The 16,373-nt window shown below is 43.1% G+C and overlaps 1 protein-coding gene and 1 long non-coding RNA gene across 3 annotated transcripts; one reads left to right on the forward strand and one right to left on the reverse strand.

Moving 5' to 3' along the window:
* Positions 1 to 4,381: 4,381 nt before the first annotated feature.
* On the reverse strand, positions 4,382 to 10,801 carry LOC103652757 (NHP2-like protein 1). Its single transcript, XM_008679727.3, has 3 exons — positions 10,538 to 10,801; positions 10,338 to 10,441; positions 4,382 to 7,237 (listed from the first exon to the last, which is right to left on the reverse strand). The coding sequence occupies exons 1-3, from the start codon at positions 10,656 to 10,658 to the stop codon at positions 7,205 to 7,207; spliced, it is 258 nt and encodes an 85-aa protein (XP_008677949.1). The 5' UTR covers positions 10,659 to 10,801; the 3' UTR covers positions 4,382 to 7,204.
* Positions 10,802 to 12,102: 1,301 nt separating this feature from the next.
* LOC109945992 (uncharacterized) lies at positions 12,103 to 14,844 on the forward strand. Of its 2 annotated transcripts, none has more exons than XR_004857664.1 (7): positions 12,103 to 13,203; positions 13,296 to 13,529; positions 13,630 to 13,718; positions 13,964 to 14,046; positions 14,135 to 14,244; positions 14,310 to 14,438; positions 14,518 to 14,844. It is a non-coding gene; the product is annotated as an uncharacterized lncRNA (long non-coding RNA). The 2 variants fall into 2 exon arrangements; XR_002268996.2 differs by having other exon boundaries at positions 14,328 to 14,438.
* Positions 14,845 to 16,373: the final 1,529 nt, after the last annotated feature.

The following is a 16,373-nucleotide window of genomic DNA, read 5'->3' on the forward strand; positions in this document are numbered from 1 at the left end:
GGGCTACACTAACTCCGAGCCTATCTCGAAATAATTCAGCTATCTCTTCCCTAATTTTCTCCATTACGTCCGGTGGCAGACCATGAGACCTTGGGCTGTGAGGCTCATTTGGTCGGGCATTGCTGCGCCAACCTTCTTACCGTGTCCGATCGATAATGTTGATCGGCCTATGATCATATGGTGCGTTGTGGTTTAAATATGTAGGGGGCAGAACGTACTGTTGTTGTGGTGTGTAATAATTTGGTGCATAGTGTGTAACAGTAGGTTTTGCGTATGCATATCCGGTCTGTCCGGTGGTAAACCCGAACTGCCCAGTTGTGTTTGCTATTATCGGGGTGCCACATGGTGGTCCTGGAGCAGCCCGGACTCTCCGATAGGGAAAGCCGAATGGTCCGCATAAGGGCCGGACGGTCCGGGCAAAAGCTCGAATGATCCGACCGTGTCCAGGGGCACCGATCTACCAAGAAGGGATGGCGTTGGTGATATTTACCCTGGATATGGCATACCATATAATGGATGGGGTTGCGGATCCACATTTATTGCCGATGTATTAGACATAGATATTCTATTACTAGTTTCATATGATGAGAAACTAGGAGCAACAGACTTCTCCAATGAACGTGTTAATTTTCTAATTGATTCTTCTAATACTCCAATCTATTGTTTCATTTGATTCTGCTGATGATCTACATACTGTTTAATAGATTGGATGTCATCGGGTTTACTTACGTTGGGGACTTGAAACAAAGATAGAAGAGATGTGACGTCGATCTCTCCATGTTTGACAACGTTCTGGTGGCGATTCACCGTGTATTGTTACAAGAATTTCTCCTTCGCTTGACGCATGTAGTCCTCGTATTGCTGTTACTCATCGACCGTCAAACTTTCAACAATTTGCTTTAGGATATTGTCTAGGGAGATATCGGTGTGATCTTTAGAACCGGTCATTTGAGGGCCTGCTTTTAGTAGATCTAGACACCTTTCTCCAGCGGAGTCACCAAAAAGTATGTTGGCGCCGATCTGGGCGCCAAACAATGGAGATGACTGCCTGGTGGTGCTCTCTGCAGAGGCACAGACAGACCGCGACAAAGGGCCAGGCGGTCCGCGACCCGGCATAGGAGCAACTCCTCCTCTACGTACATTCGATTATGGGGGCTTCAATCGGCCGTAGCCCTTCATCTGTATAAAGGGGGAGGTCTGGACTCGTTACAAGTCATTTTCTGATTTAATCCCGTAGATTTAGCTAACAAATTCCACAAGAAACTCGGAATCCTAACTGATTGCGCGCACGCGCGGGACGTCCGCGCCACCACCGCGGACCGTCCGCGCGGCCACTTTCTGCGCTCAACACCTTATCGGCTCCTCTAGCGCGTTTCCGGCAAGCTACCTCGATTCAAGGTGAGTCTACGCGCATTGCCTCCTCCAACGGTCGGACCCCTTATCGACCTGACGCGATTCATGGATCCAGGCATCGAGGTATGTCGTATGCGTCGTCCACAGCAGTACAGCTCCTCCCCTCTCTTGGTTCTTGCTCTGGCACTCGCTCATTCATGCTACTAGAACAGACCGCGCCCTTACGGGCGCCCTATGGAAGATAATGTTTCGAAACAACTTGTCTGAGATTTGCTAGTCCTATTTATGTGATAGCTATAGCCCGTCTAACTATATTCATAGCTATTGCAACCTTTGCATTATATTCTACAGATGGTGTAAACATTGTGCCCTATGTAATTACTTGATCACTGTATTATGAGTAAAAACGCTACACAACGTACTCTTCATCATATCAAGCAACACCAAGTCACTATGCAGCAGCCTTGTCTCATCTTTAAGATCATAGAAGTCCCAAATTCTAGAGGCATGGACACGGAGGCGGTCAGCCGGTCACTGCAGTCCCCAATCAACAGCCCAGCAACTACTCCATCTCCCATCTGTGGTCATGGAGACAGAGATGTTAGGCTCCATACAAATAGCATGTAAGATAAGAATTTATTTCAGGTGAGGGCATGAACATATCAGGATAAACATACGTGTTTTGCAGAACCCAGCTCGACATTTTAGTTTTTTTTTGTGGGGGGGGATAATGACAGCGAGACGGAACTTCTCCAAAACCCATATATACATATAAAACATGTACACAGGACCCTATGTTTTTGCTGCATCAAGTGCAGTGACATTCGACCATAATTCAACTAAAAAACATCAATTCAAGAATTCAAACTTGGCATGCACAGATTACATCAGCAAAGAGCAACCAAATGGAGGGGCTTATGTAATATGACCAATTATTATAAATATAATGCTCATTGAAAGTTCGAAACACTCACAAGCTTAGTGTAGAATGGTATAAAATGCCCTGAATTATTGTATTCACATTTTTGGCCATTAAGCAATTATCTAATGTTAAGCACCTATAACCTGCAGATATACAGATGTGTCATTGAAGCCTTATGAATGTCTCAATAAACAAGTTATATTCCAAAAAGGGGTAAAATGAATAGCATGATACAAATCTTAGCTCAGCTATAATAAGCACTAAAATTTTAAAATTAAAATGAACCTGTTGGCTGGTCCCTTGCGGCATTAGTGACAATGAGTACCTTCAACACTACACCAAACTCGTTGAAACGGTGAGATAATAAGTCCTTGGTGGCAGTAAATGGTATAAATCTTCAGTTTGTGTGCTTGGTTGTTCCTGTTTGAGCCTTTTTTTTCATTTTCTATCTTTTTTGTTAAACAGGAAGGAACATTTTTTCTGGTGAAAAAAGAAGGAAGCCAGGTACCACTTGCTTGCAAGTCTGAAATCCCATCTCAACCGTTTGGACTGTTTCCCCCAACAGTACATGATATGCACATGGCCTGAAATCTTCAGGTTGTCATAAAGAGGCTTCTGCATTTGTTGGTTTGACTGACCGAGCTAGCCACCAATGCAAAACCATAATCCAATTCAGACCAAGCAAAGCATAGTTGCTAGATGCTTGCATGTCTAGCTCCATCACCTGCTGATAACAACATAGTTTGATCAGTACGATCGATAGCAATACTGGTGTACAAATGTTGCAGCCATCGAACACAAGGTCACGCAGGATGATTAATAGACATCATCTTGCTTTTCAATTATTTGTCATGCTGATTAAAAAGAGCTCACGATCGTACGTGAGGATCTACGCACCGCACCTGACAAAGAAGGGTGGGGGCGGCGGACTCTGCCAAGTCCCACATCAGCGATGATGGTCTCACTGCCGGAGAGGAGGAAGGTGTTGTTCGCTCCTGGTCGTAGGTGCGGATCGACGCCTCCGCGCCACAGGCGACAAGCGTGGGCACGAACACCATGAGGCGGCGGCGATCCATGGGAGGGAAGTTGCACTGGAGGCGGGAGATCTGGCTCGTCGCGACTCGCGACCACCACCCGACGGCGGCCGCGGACGTGAAAACCGTGAGGTGGAGGGTATCCATGGGACGGAGCCTACGTTGGAGGCGGCGAGCGGGCGAGGTGCAGTGGGCGGGTGGTTACACATTCCACTGGAGAGGAAGGGACGATCGATGGACGTTGACCCGAACGGTTCACTCAATCGAATGAAAAACTCGGGTCCGACCGCGCGGCCACGCGTCGTCACGCGCGACGGTGGAGCTTCCGTGGAACGCGGGGAGAGCTTCAAACCCGTTGAGGTTTTAATAAACAAGATTGTACTGTACGTTTGAGCAGAATAAAGTTGGGACGTGTTCTTGGTCTTTGCCTTCAGCTTCCTGACATCTACGATCATTACTAATCCAATAATAATGTTCTGCTGATAGGATTGCTCTGGCTGGCACATGGTCTTCCCTTCGAAGGTCTGAATTTACTGTTGATGTCACCAAACCCATCTTAGTGCCATCGTAACTTTTACCCCATTATACTGGTTTGCAGATTTCTCCGTCCGCTACACTTCACCGTTTTTAGTAATGTATCGCGCCTTATACTGATCTTGCTTAATCCTCTTGAATCATCTTCGTTGGAGGCTATTTTACGGTGTTATCTGCTAAGGACAAATGGATGATAGAGAAAGCTTAACCAATATTCTGTCATCTATTTTTGACGTCTGGCAGAGTATTCGGTTGCAGAGTCCTCTGGATAAGTTGACAGAGCCGAACCAATGAACCAAACTAGAACATTAGGCGCCCCTTCGGGCGCCCTACAGTGGTTAAAGGCAGAAAATAATAACTATGTAAATGGCATGGCCTAAAGAGAACCAGTTGCATTTCCAGCTATTCAATTTTAATATTTTCTGCATATACAGTCGTACAGGTGCAAAACTTGAACCCACCACATACAAGCGGATGCAAAATAACAAAGCAACTTGAAACCAGTTATTCCTGTCTAAATGACTTTGAATGTTGCATTTGCAGCAATATACCCATGACATATACATTTAAATGATAAAAGATAATATGATAAGCATCTGAAGATGAAATATATCCATGACATATACATTTTAAAATTTAGGACAAGGATTTTATATTGAAAGATGCCAGCAAATTATTCAATGAGAATTAAGATCAGTTGGCATTCTAACTTGTACACATAGAATCGGTTATGAAATGAAATGACGTGCCGCAAAAACTAATTCTAAACAAAATCTGCTCCTTCTCTATAGAGCATTGAATTTAACTATCAACCTATATCACCCTCCATTTGGTGGCAACAAGTAGCTCTCACTTTTGAGTACTTTTGTGCCTAACGACCACAATGTCGATAACAATGACTTCTTGCCTTCTCAGAGATTTAAACACCCCATGAATGCAACCCAACACTAATCTATTGATATGTCAAGGACAGACATAACAAGAAACAACTTTTATTTAGGTGGCACCATATGTATCTTCAAGAAGTAAGCAGGATTGGTGTGGCCTAGCAAGCGGTTGCAGGCCTTCACATGTGCACACAGTGCTGTTGGAATCATGGCCTGCGCTCCTAGAGATGGGTAAGTATTTCATTAAAATACCATGAAGTCGCTCCCCCTGTGGTGTATGTTCATTATTCTGCTGGTGTTCTTCGAGAGCTCCGTTTTATATGATAAGCCGTTCACTAAGTGAATATGTTTCACTGCCTTCTAATAGCCTTGGCTGCCATAGTCTCCTGCACAAATGTACATCATCCGATAAAAAATTGAAGGGCGAGGGAAACAGAAAAATAAAGATGGAACCAATCCAAGTCCCTTCTCTTCACCAGCCATAATTGAGCGCAGGGACTGCAGTTCTATGTCTTTTATAGGAATGAGAATAGGAGGGGATTAAGGAGTGAGCGCTTACATTTGGTGGAGCCGAACATGGCTGTCGATGCTTAGTGAAGCTAGCGTTCCGTTGACGGGACTCAGCCTGCCTCATGAATTATATTTAAATTCCAGGCTAGTACTTGACACAAATATGAACCATGAACTTGGTATGGATTTGTGTTGCTTGCTCGAGCATTTTGCACACTTGAAAAAGAGTTTGACAAGTTTCATAATCCCTATTTGGTAGTATTAGCTCCCCTACATATGTGCTAGATGTTTGGATTGAGGTTTACAAATATGTTGATCTAGTCTCTAAGCTTATACATTGTTTGTACGATTATGCTTTTATATTAAAATTATAATGATGCATGAATATTTTATGAGAACAAAAATAGCTGATCCGACCATCCATCAAGGATTCAACGTCCATGGTCAACCCACAAGGACCTCTCTCACTGGTAGCTGCTGACAAAGTAAAGCTACGCTGCTACTGTTCCTAGCAAATTGATGGGATGACCAAACAAAGCTGATGGGTAGCATTTTGAGGAGATAGCATGTATTTTTTAAAAAAATTGAATGTAATAAACAAAATGGAAGAATACATCCCATTGCAACAATAATTCTTCATATTATAATATAGTTTGCTCTAAATTGAGAGGTTGATGTTGTCTTAAGTATAATTGTTCTGTATTTATTGTAATAACTCAATATATTTGTAGTAATACTCCATTTATTTTATAAATGTAAGTCTTCTATCTTTCTCTTATTAACATTAACTAGGTCTATAGGGCATTGACTAAGTCTATAGAAATTACATCGATAATTATAAAATTAAAATAGTTTTTATTAAATCCACCATGGCATAGATTATCATAGTTCTGTCATCTAGTGTTGTGTACTTTCTATTTTAAATTATAAGCATAGCACCAAGTAGAACGATTTATAATTTAAAACGGGAGCAGTATATATTTGTATAACTTTCTAGATAGTTTGACTTACGCTAAAAGTAAAATAATTAGGACTCCTATGTTATTGGAACGGATGGGTATTATTTAGGATTTTTGTAAGGCTGGTTATCCTATATAATTTGTAGTCATTCACTGTTCTCTATTTCTAATCGGATACAGAACAATTTACACTATCAAGAAGGGAAACATCAAAGAAAAAGTTACAGTAAAATACAATGTTACCTGCAAAGAATTTCCTTCATGGTAAAAATGAATTGCTGTTATGTTTTACTTGGTCAGGAAAAGAACACAATGATGAGGACAATAGCAGGATTGCAACCACTGCAGTGTAGCCTGCTCTCGCGCTTGTGAGCCTTACCACACCGCTCGCTGGGTTCGCCGCCTTCTGAGCCTTCCTTTTAAGCACATTTATCTCAAATTTATTTATTAACTATATTTCTATTATCAGATAAGAAGGCCTACTAAACCTGCTACATTTGTCCTTCCTCCCAAAAAAGAACTGTAACCATCCAAAGCTCCCACACAATTCATGTTGCAGACCGCTAGAAAAACATGAATGAAACAAAAGAAGAAAACATGCACAAAATCCAGTAAAAGTAAGAAAGGCTGAGACACTTCTAAATCAGCTATGGATTTGTGGTAAATCTTAGCAAAGGGAATACTTAATAAATAGACAACAACAACAAGGTACAAAGAGGCGGAGGCTGTACCTAGAATCAGCAGCGATGGAAGCGGAGCTATCACCATCACCAGTTCTATCAGCTAAGTCTCCCAATATCTCTAGTAGCTGTCTGGGTAGGCAATCTATAAGGTGGCCTAGGTTGGCTACACAACGAACTTATTAATTGTTTGAAAGCACAAGTTACCATACCTTCAGGTGCGACGGAGTCTGCTGATGCAGACATGGATGCAGCCTGCGCACATGAAATCGATGAAGGCTGGGTACCTTATCCTTTTTAGAATGCAGAAGCAATTCAGTAGTCTTCAATCATCAACTCTTGTATGAGATGATTTTGTCTGCACAAGTCAATAGATTAGGAGAACATAGATGTTTCTTCATTTGTGCATGGACTTTTGTCCAGACAAGTACATCTGTTTTTTCCTTCTCTATGGTATCTTGTTTGAATGTGAAAGGAGTTAACTCCTTGGGAAGGTTCGAGTCTTAATTATCACTAAATTTTGAGATGTTTCCCTGGTATTTGGCAAAGAGCAACATATGCTATATATACACAGTTGTGATGCACTCACAACTGCAGATTTTCATTAACAGATACCCTGTAAAATCTGTATACCACTTTACCATTCTAAATGTCTTGGAAAGAAGACAGTTGAGAATGTACCATAGCTACAGATTATAAGTTATTAAGTCAACTATATCATCTAAAGTAACTATATGGATTCATGCTTTAAAATGCTTTGGTTCCATTCAGATACCATTACAATGTAGTAGATGCCAAACCTCATCAACACTCTACTAAATCAATCTTATATGTTACAAAAACAGGATTTGAGCCTAGCTCAGTTGGTGGGAGATATGGGCGTGCACCCCCCATTAGCTAAAGTCCTCTTTTTGCAATGTACCTAGTTCCTCCTAGGTTGGTTTAGTTTACTGTAAGGGCCTTCTTATTTTATATAAAACAGCAAACAACACTATAGAAAAGCATTAAACTGAAGTAGAATAAGGACATGGACAAACATTAGGAAGAACAAGATGACTGACACTCAACCTATATGCGGACAAAAAATTGAAAAAAGAACATAAACACAAAAATAGTCAAAATGGGATAAGTGGTCTTAAAACAGATAACATGTAGATACCTTGCACACATCATTCTTTGTGCAAATCAGTATGCGTAATTCATTTGAATGAGTGGCCTCAAAAGTCAAAAATAAAACAAAAAACAGTAGTTCATCTTTGGGTTGTATGGAGACAATTTATTCCTCAAAAGAAAAAGGGAAGCATTGTGTGCAAATCAATCTGTGTAGTTCATCTTCGGGTAAGTATTGCACAGACCAGAACCACCTCTTCTGCAAGGAAAAAGGAAACACAAGAAGTATAGGTTCCGTAGTTATCTCCTAATCATCCATTGCTCTCATTTTACATGTGCATAACTGCATATGCTTAAAGAAAAGTTAGCTCCATTTTGAATATAACAACCCTGAAGTAAAGGGAAAAATAATATTAGACTGATGAAAGCACCATGGCAGCACAAATATGCCAAATAGATCCACTGTCAGCCTTCAGGCACAAACTCAACCAATGAAAAAATTATATCCTTACTGCCATCGGTGGAGCTAACTTTTTTCATTAGTTAGGAGATATCTCTCTCCGCACTTCTAAATCAGCTTACTCCGCACTGCCATCGGTTCCTTACTGCTAATGAAAATCATGATTTGAGAGCTCTCTCCGCACTGCCATCGGTTCCTTACTGTCAATGAAAATCATGAAACCGGAGCCTTCAGGCACAAACCGGAGCTCTCTCCACACAAACTCAACCATGATTAGGAGATTGGAGCTCTCAAACCGCAACACGCGCTTCCTTACTGCGCGGAGAGAGCTCCAATTCCTTACTGCCATTTCAACTTCTTAAATTTAATTAATTAGATCGAACCGATGAAATTGGCATGTAGATTTGTCTCGGAAAACAAATGACAAAATATATTTATAACAAATATATTATAATAAAACTCGGCATCACAGTTCACATTTTAGAGGTTAATGAATGAGGATGCATACATGTTGTTCCCACTCCCAAACATTGAATCAAGAAATTTACAAAACATGGATCTGCCAATCCAGGCGGTGGTATCGGCTGAGTGAATCAAGTTTGCACTAATTTTCTTTCTTTCATGTTGGTCTCAGGGAAGGGGAGAAAAGAGAATAAGGACATTATGAACAACTTCAACAAAATTTGCCAGAGTGAATGCAGCAGCAATGTTCTCTATCACGAAAACAGAACCTAGCCAAATTTGAGCCTATCATATCAAGACTGCAGTTGCTTATAACTTTTAGACTGCAGTTTGGGGCCCTCTGAGTAGCAGCGATCTCCTGCTACTCGGCCGCTAGTTGTAGTGTGCCCTGCAGTTGACACAGCAACACCATGTCTCCGAAGATAACACCTGCACTACCTTGGCATAGAGGGGGTGAATAATTTTCTGGGACATGCACAAATGTGCTTTGCCTCTCTGTCCTGCTTCACTACAAGGGCTATGTAAGTGTGTTGCACTCACCTACCTGTTGTTATATGTGTAATATATAATGCTAGTTTCCTGTTTAGCACGTTTCTCCTCAAACAAGTGCCTATTATTGATTAAAGGCTGAATTGCGACTGCGGGTTTGAATGTGATTCTCGATGATGAATGGGTTCAGTGACATTCATGTATGGCAGCATAGGCTAATTTACTAATGAATAAATTTGTTCAATGACCATTTTTGTTGTCAAGTGATTGCATGCAAATAAAGAGCAAAAGGATATTTTACACACGTGGAGTACTACCACATCCAAAGTTTGCTGAATATAAAAACATGTTGTCGTGTAGCACTGTTGCAAGGGTTAATGTGTTGACCTAATGATTTGTGGCAACCTTAGTTAATAACAAAGTGCTTCAAAATTTCAGTGGCACAATTTCAGTGCTTCAAAATTTAATATGTGCTTCCTGGTTTAATGCACTTAAGTCAGTAAAAGAATCAACTTGCAAAATAACTTGCCTATTACAATTATGAAAAGATTCATATCTAGAACGAGGTGGATGAAAAAATCTAGACTAAATTTTGCTCTCTAAGTATGATAATCAGGTATATAGAGTGTCTGTGTTTGGTTAGCTTAAAAAAATTAGCAAGACAAAAATTTGGCAACCAAAAGTTGAACAAAAATATTTGCTAGAAGCCGTATGAACACCAACCAAACAAATTTATCCTAACGCAATATTAAGAGAAATAACTGAAAACAACCCTATTAAGCATTTGGCATAATCTTTTAATATAGCATTTGGGATAAAATTACAAAAGAGGAAAGAGAGAAAAACAACCAACATGACATATAGATGGCGTCCAAGCTATAATCACACATCACCATATTACAAAACAAAAGAGGAAAGCGAGAAAAAAAATCAGTACCTTATCCTCAGCTAACAAGGGGAGGTGGAGTAGGATCTCAAGAGGCTCTGTATCCGCCGCCATCACAACAAACTCTGATATCCCCCTATTCAGGGTATTCGTCGCTGCGCGTAGACACAAAAGACACAACTTGAATAGTATAAGCCTCAGAACTAACAGATTACAGGACAGGGGACGTGCACAATGGATTGGTGCGGTACCTTCGTTCGCTCCCTTCTTGAGCTGCTTGTAGTTGGTGGAGTGCTGGATGATATCGAGGATACCCATCGTTAGCTGCGCATCAGCCAGTGGGTACGCCTTCGGGTTCACCGTGGACTCCATCGCAGGGTAGATCTAGTAGACGGACATGGGCTTAAATACCATCAGATAGTTTTTTTAAGTTAGAAGGTAAATAGGCATCAAATAGCCAAATAACTTGATATTAGAGTTTGAAAAATCAGTTTCGCACATCAGGCAGGAAAGAGATGGTTGGGAATACCTGGAGGGCGTTCTTTGCCGGTGAAGTGCGGCGGCAGCGGTAGCCCTGCTGCCCTGTAGACATATTCGGCCCGGGCTTGTGGCGGTGGTGTACTGTTTGAGTGGCAGGCTGGGGGCTGGAGTGCCGTGTGGGGGAGCCGAGAGGGGAGGCTGAGGCTGGTGGCAGTTAGGGTTACTTCGCAGTAATATATACGAGCGACGGGAGCAGCTGGCGCGACAACGCGAGCTCTAGCGGCGGTCCTCCTCCGTCCGTCGGGACGACACGACCCGTGATTGAGCCCAATTTTGTAGTCTCAGATTAAGTGCAGGCTCACCTGCGACCATGTCGGGTGGGTATGGTATGGCTTCTTCTCCAGCGTGGCCACTGCCGAGGCGAAGGGCTGGGCACTGGCGGGTGTGGGATGCAAGGCTGCCGCGCCCTCGGATGGTTGGATACAGTCGCTGTGGCGGCGGCGAAGTTGGTGGCCAGCGCCGTGCGAATGCGACGGCGAGAGACCGAGAAGCTAGGTCGCTGAGCGGCATAGGCGGCGCGGGCAGATGGGAAGCGAAGAGAGAGATGCGGCGAGAGGCGGTGGCGCACGTCGGGGTTGGCGGAGGTGCCTGGGTTGCCCATCGCGGCGCTACCCTCTGGAAGGCCCGGAGCAGGAACTGCCGGAATGCCGGCGGTGAGTGCGAGGGGGAAGCAGGACTGGAGGCGGACAGAGGCAACGTGGGAGTGAGAGGCTGGAGGGAGCGGACTCAAGAAAGCTCAACGGGATTCAATAAAAAGTTCGGGTCCGTGAAGGGGCTGTGCACCTGTGTTTTTTTTGCTTCCACACGGCGGCACCGTATAAGGCAGAAATCCACCGATTGCGGAGAGGCCAGCATTCCCGTGTTACTTTTAACTAGAAGTAATGTTCCTGCTAATTTCCATAGTCTACAACCTAACTTTGTCTATTATGAACTATCAAGTAGGTTGGTATGAAGTTTATTAGTTGTAGAAATCAAATTTCTCAGACAAAAACCTCACTATTTTGCTGCGCCGACCGCATTCGGCGGCCTTCCCGCCATCCATCTCACGACACGTGACAATCGTTCGGACCCGAAATTTCTCTAAATTTTAGCTCCGAGCGGCTAGCCGCGTCCGTCTACCGCCAAAAACTCTCTCCCACGCCATCCTTGTCCTTGTTTCCTGTCCTTCCTGTCCCTTTCTCTTCTCCCTCCCACGCCACCGCCTTCCGCTTTCCCTTCTTGGCTCGCGGTCGCTGGCGTTCCCTGTTCCAAGCCTTCCAGGCTCCGCGATGGGCCTTCGTGGTAAGCTTCCGGCTCTAAAACCCCCATCTTTCTCCCCCGGTCCTCTTGTTCCAATCTAAGAAGCAAAAATCCTAAGGGAAAAATCTGGTCCAAAAATTCCATGGATTCGAGCGATGGGATGAGCGACATGGTTCCTAGCGGCGGTGTGCTTCTTTGCCGCGACCGAACTCTTCGTCCCTGATGCTCTCCATTCCCCCCTCCGGCGTAGGCTCCATCACGTCCGCCAAGCTGGCTCACGTCCTCTCCTTTGCCACCTTCTGGGGCGCCACCCTCTGGCCCACCTTCATTAGCGCCGCCCTCTAGAAATCCAAGAAAGGCAGCAACCAAAACAGAGGAGGTGTGCAGGAGGAGGAGGTGGTGCTGGAGGGGAAGATCTCACAAGCGAGTGAAGACCACACAGTCTCGCGCACTCGCAAACCCAGTGCACGCTGCGGTTTTCCTCTTCGCCCACCTTCTTGGAGCGGGGAGGTTGGCCATGAGGAGGTGGTGCCCGGCTGCCCTGCTGGGCTTCGTAGTGGCGCTGTCCGTTCTGGTGGCCGCCGTGGAATGCGCTGTGGCTTACGACAAGAAGGCAGTGCTGATTGATGGGCAGATGCGGATTCTCTTCTCCGGATCCATACACTTCCCCAGGAGCACCCCTGATGTAACTGCATTTTACAAAATCTCTTCTCCCCCCACTATTCCCTGGAGAGGTTTATGGCTGCGGTCAGTTGTTTCTTGATGCAAAGCTCTCAAAAGCAAATTGTTTTAGCCGTCCCTCTTTCTTCCACGGTTAGTTTCTTGTATGGGGTTTGAGATTTTCTCGGTCATTGTCTCCTCCGGCCTCCCTCCCTTGTTTTTCTCTACAACAACCGTGTTTCTTGGTTCTTCCTTGCACAACATTTGGATAACCCAAACTAAGAAATTTCCGACGAAAAAACTATTTTGGGTGGTTTTGTGGCATTTTTTAGAATCTATGGATCTGAAGTGAGTGCTTCTTCTTTCTTTTCTTTTCAATCAAATGTGGGAAGGGCTGATTCAGAAAGCTAAAGACGGAGGCTTGGATGTCATTCAGACCTAAGTCTTTTGTAATGGACATGAGCCTACGCCTGGAAATGTAAGAAACTTGACACCTCTGCTATTCCATTCCGCTGCATCATCATTAACTCATACAGGATTTGGATGGTATTTTTTCCCCGCTTCGAGCAGTACTATTTCGAGGAGAGGTACGATTTAGTCAGGTTCATAAAGACGGTCCAAAAGGCCGGCCTGTTTGTACATCTCTGCATCGGTCCTACATTTGTGGCGAGTGGAACTTCGGGTATGGGGTATTTCTCCATTTCCTGAAATCACCTCCGTTAAAAATGGAGCATTATCGTGTCTCCAGTTTGGTTTAAGTATGTACCCGGCATCAGCTTCAGGACAGACAACGAACCTTTCAAGGTCGGCCAGTGAAACCACCTGACCAACTGTAGCATGCTATGTTTTGCAATTGTGTCTGTGCTGTAAACTAGTTCTTGAAATTTGATTTTACTCCTAACAGATCAATACATGCAATGGTTTCTACTGTGATGCATTTTCTCCTAACAAACCTTACAAGCCCAGAATGTGGACTAAAGCTTGGAGTGGCTGGTAAGTTTTCCCTTTTCCTTTTCTTTTTGGATTGTTATCCTTATCCAATAGTGATTGACGCGGTCCAGATCTCTTCTGTTTCTGTTTAATTTTAGCAACCATATGCATTAACTTAAGCAACGTGTGCGGCAAGCCCACAACGTCTTGCTCTACTTCTCAACATGGATGAGAATATTTTTGTCTCTCAAAATCTATTATTCATGTCTACAGTGTTAACATAAGCTCATCTGAAAACTTTCTACAAGGTGGCGGCAAGCCTGTCTCTCAGTGTGCACTGTGCAGTCTGCTGGTCATGCCTTGCATGTCTTTGTCAATGGACAGCTTCAAGGTATTTACTGCGAAAAAGGTACCTGTTTCTGAATATTGGTGTCATGGAACATGCTTTGTGAATCAGAACTTTTATTTCGCCGCTGCAGGTTCTGCATATGGTACTAGGGAAGATTGAAGAATCAAATACAATGGCAATGCTAACCTTCGAGCCGGTACTAACAAAATTTCCATGCTGAGTGTTGCCTGTGGATTGCCGGTTAGTACCATCATCAATTTGAATTTATATTTACTGATTTTATAACCTAATATATGACTGTTCAGATCTTTGTCCTGATATAGAATGTTGGAGTGCATTATGAGACGTGGAACACTGGTGTTGGTGGTCCTGTTGTGCTTCATAGGCTGGATGAAGGTTCACGAGACCTTACTTGGCAGACTTGGTCCTATCAGGTATGTTTAACACCACATGCCTTGGTCAATGAGTTATTGTAAAAAAGAGACAGGCTAAACTTGCTTTTCTCCATGCTAGGTCGCCCGAGTGCTACTTGTGCTACCGAGTGCTGCTGTGCAGCCTATGCTACCTGGTGTGTGACTGCGTGGTGACTGCTTGGTGCTTGGCTGCTTGCTGCCGAGTGTAAGACGCCAGGACCAGGAGGCAGGACCGCCGGAGCAGCGAGTAGGAGCCAGGAGCCCAACCTAGGTCCATGTGGCGAGCACAGATGTGCAGAGAAGATAGGCAGACAACAAAATCTACCTTGTAGTTCAAGTATACCCTTACCCAAACCCAATACTTTGGGTACTTGAAATTTCAGGTACCTAAAATATTCAGCTCAAGTTCGGTTTGACCTGTTAGATACCTGAAATATATAAAACCCGAACTACCTGACCTGAATTTTTGGGTATACCCGAATGCCCAGTCCTAACTGGGATAGATGCGAGGCGTGCTCCTCTGCCTTGGGGCGACAGTAGATGGGCTCCCAGCGGCTCCCAGGTCTACGCCGGCGGCTCCAGCTGATCCTTGCAGTGTGCGTGTGCTTGTGCTGGAGTGGGACTGGACACCGTAGGGCTGTGCGACTGTGGCTCTGTGTTGTTTAGTGTCAACCCTAGAAAGCCCACAAAGGCACAAAGCAATTGCCCAGTTAAACCCAACTGAAAAAGGCCATCTAGAACTACAGACCTAAACAAGTCATCCTCTCCCTAATTGGACTAGTCATGACTAGTCGTCGACTCGTCGGATGACCCGATTTGTAGTCGGACTAATCGCCTCAGTGACCCTAGTCGTAGCCAGGGCATAGATTAGTCTGATGGAATTAGTCTTGAGCATCTGTGGAGAAGATCAGTCTTTTGACTGCACAAGGACGACATCTAGACAACAGTCTTTTGATTGTACAAGGCTGTCGAGGACAACAGTCTTTTGACTACACAAGGACAACATCTGGACAACAGTCTTTTGACTGCACAAGGACAACATCTGTAGTTTTGACTGCACCTTTAACATCCAGAGGACAACATCTATAGTGCTGCAGACTAGATGACAACACCTTTTTGTAGTGTGTAGTGCAACCCCTATGGTTATAAATATGTATCCCCAACTCTTAGATGAGTATGATATTTGAATATTGTGTGAGAAATAAACGAAAAATAGTCCAAACTCGTAGTGTTTTCCTCTTGATGAGAGTGAGAGTTCTTGTTATTCGAGCAACAATAGTAACTTGATTAATTGCAGTTAATTGATTTTAGATTCGCAACAGTTAAATTTTTGTTACCTATATATTTTCACAAGCGGTTTCTCCAAAGATTAGTGAGCAAATCAGATGAATTTGTAACTTAATAAAGTTGTTTAATGCTATGACACAAAACATGGTGAAACAGAAAATAGATTTTCAATCGAACCATAAAGTTTGTAGCACGGTTGACAAGGTAAACTTATTTAAACTCATTACATACATTTCGTATTATAATATTAGTTTTTTTATTATAAATCGTTTATTATTTTTTTAATGACATTGACATGTGTCGTGAAAAAAATAAACGATTTATTATAAAAAGTAATAATATAATACAAATTGTAAGTAATGCGTTCAAATAATTTTAACTTTGCACCCGTGCTGCAAGCTTTATGGTTCGATTGGAATCTATTTTTTGTTTTACTATGTTTGGTGTCATAGCATTGATCAACTTCATTAAGTTATAAATTAATTTAATTTGCTCACTAGTCTTTAGAGAAACTGCATGTAAAAATATATGGGTAACAAATTTAATTCGTGCAAATCTAAAATCAATTCGAGTTGGGGCAATTTTTTATTTCTCACATCATATTTATATATCATAACCATATAAGAGTTGAGGATACATATTGATATACATATGATCTTGTTGTAGGTG

The sequence above is a fragment of the Zea mays genome, chromosome 4 (assembly GCF_902167145.1).
Source record: "Zea mays cultivar B73 chromosome 4, Zm-B73-REFERENCE-NAM-5.0, whole genome shotgun sequence".
Classification (NCBI taxonomy): Eukaryota; Viridiplantae; Streptophyta; class Magnoliopsida; order Poales; family Poaceae; genus Zea; species Zea mays.

What these genes read in the sequence shown, in the direction of transcription:
- LOC103652757 (XM_008679727.3), bottom strand. Translation starts at nt 10,658, where the DNA reads ATGGAGTCCACGGTGAACCCGAAGGCGTACCCACTGGCTGATGCGCAG. An exon ending in CAAGAAGGGAGCGAACGAAG is followed by an intron (nt 10,442 to 10,537) that starts GTACCGCACCAA and finishes GTCTACGCGCAG; the next exon opens with CGACGAATACCCTGAATAGG. An exon ending in CCTTGTTAGCTGAGGATAAG is followed by an intron (nt 7,238 to 10,337) that starts GTACTGATTTTT and finishes TGACTTGTGCAG; the next exon opens with ACAAAATCATCTCATACAAG.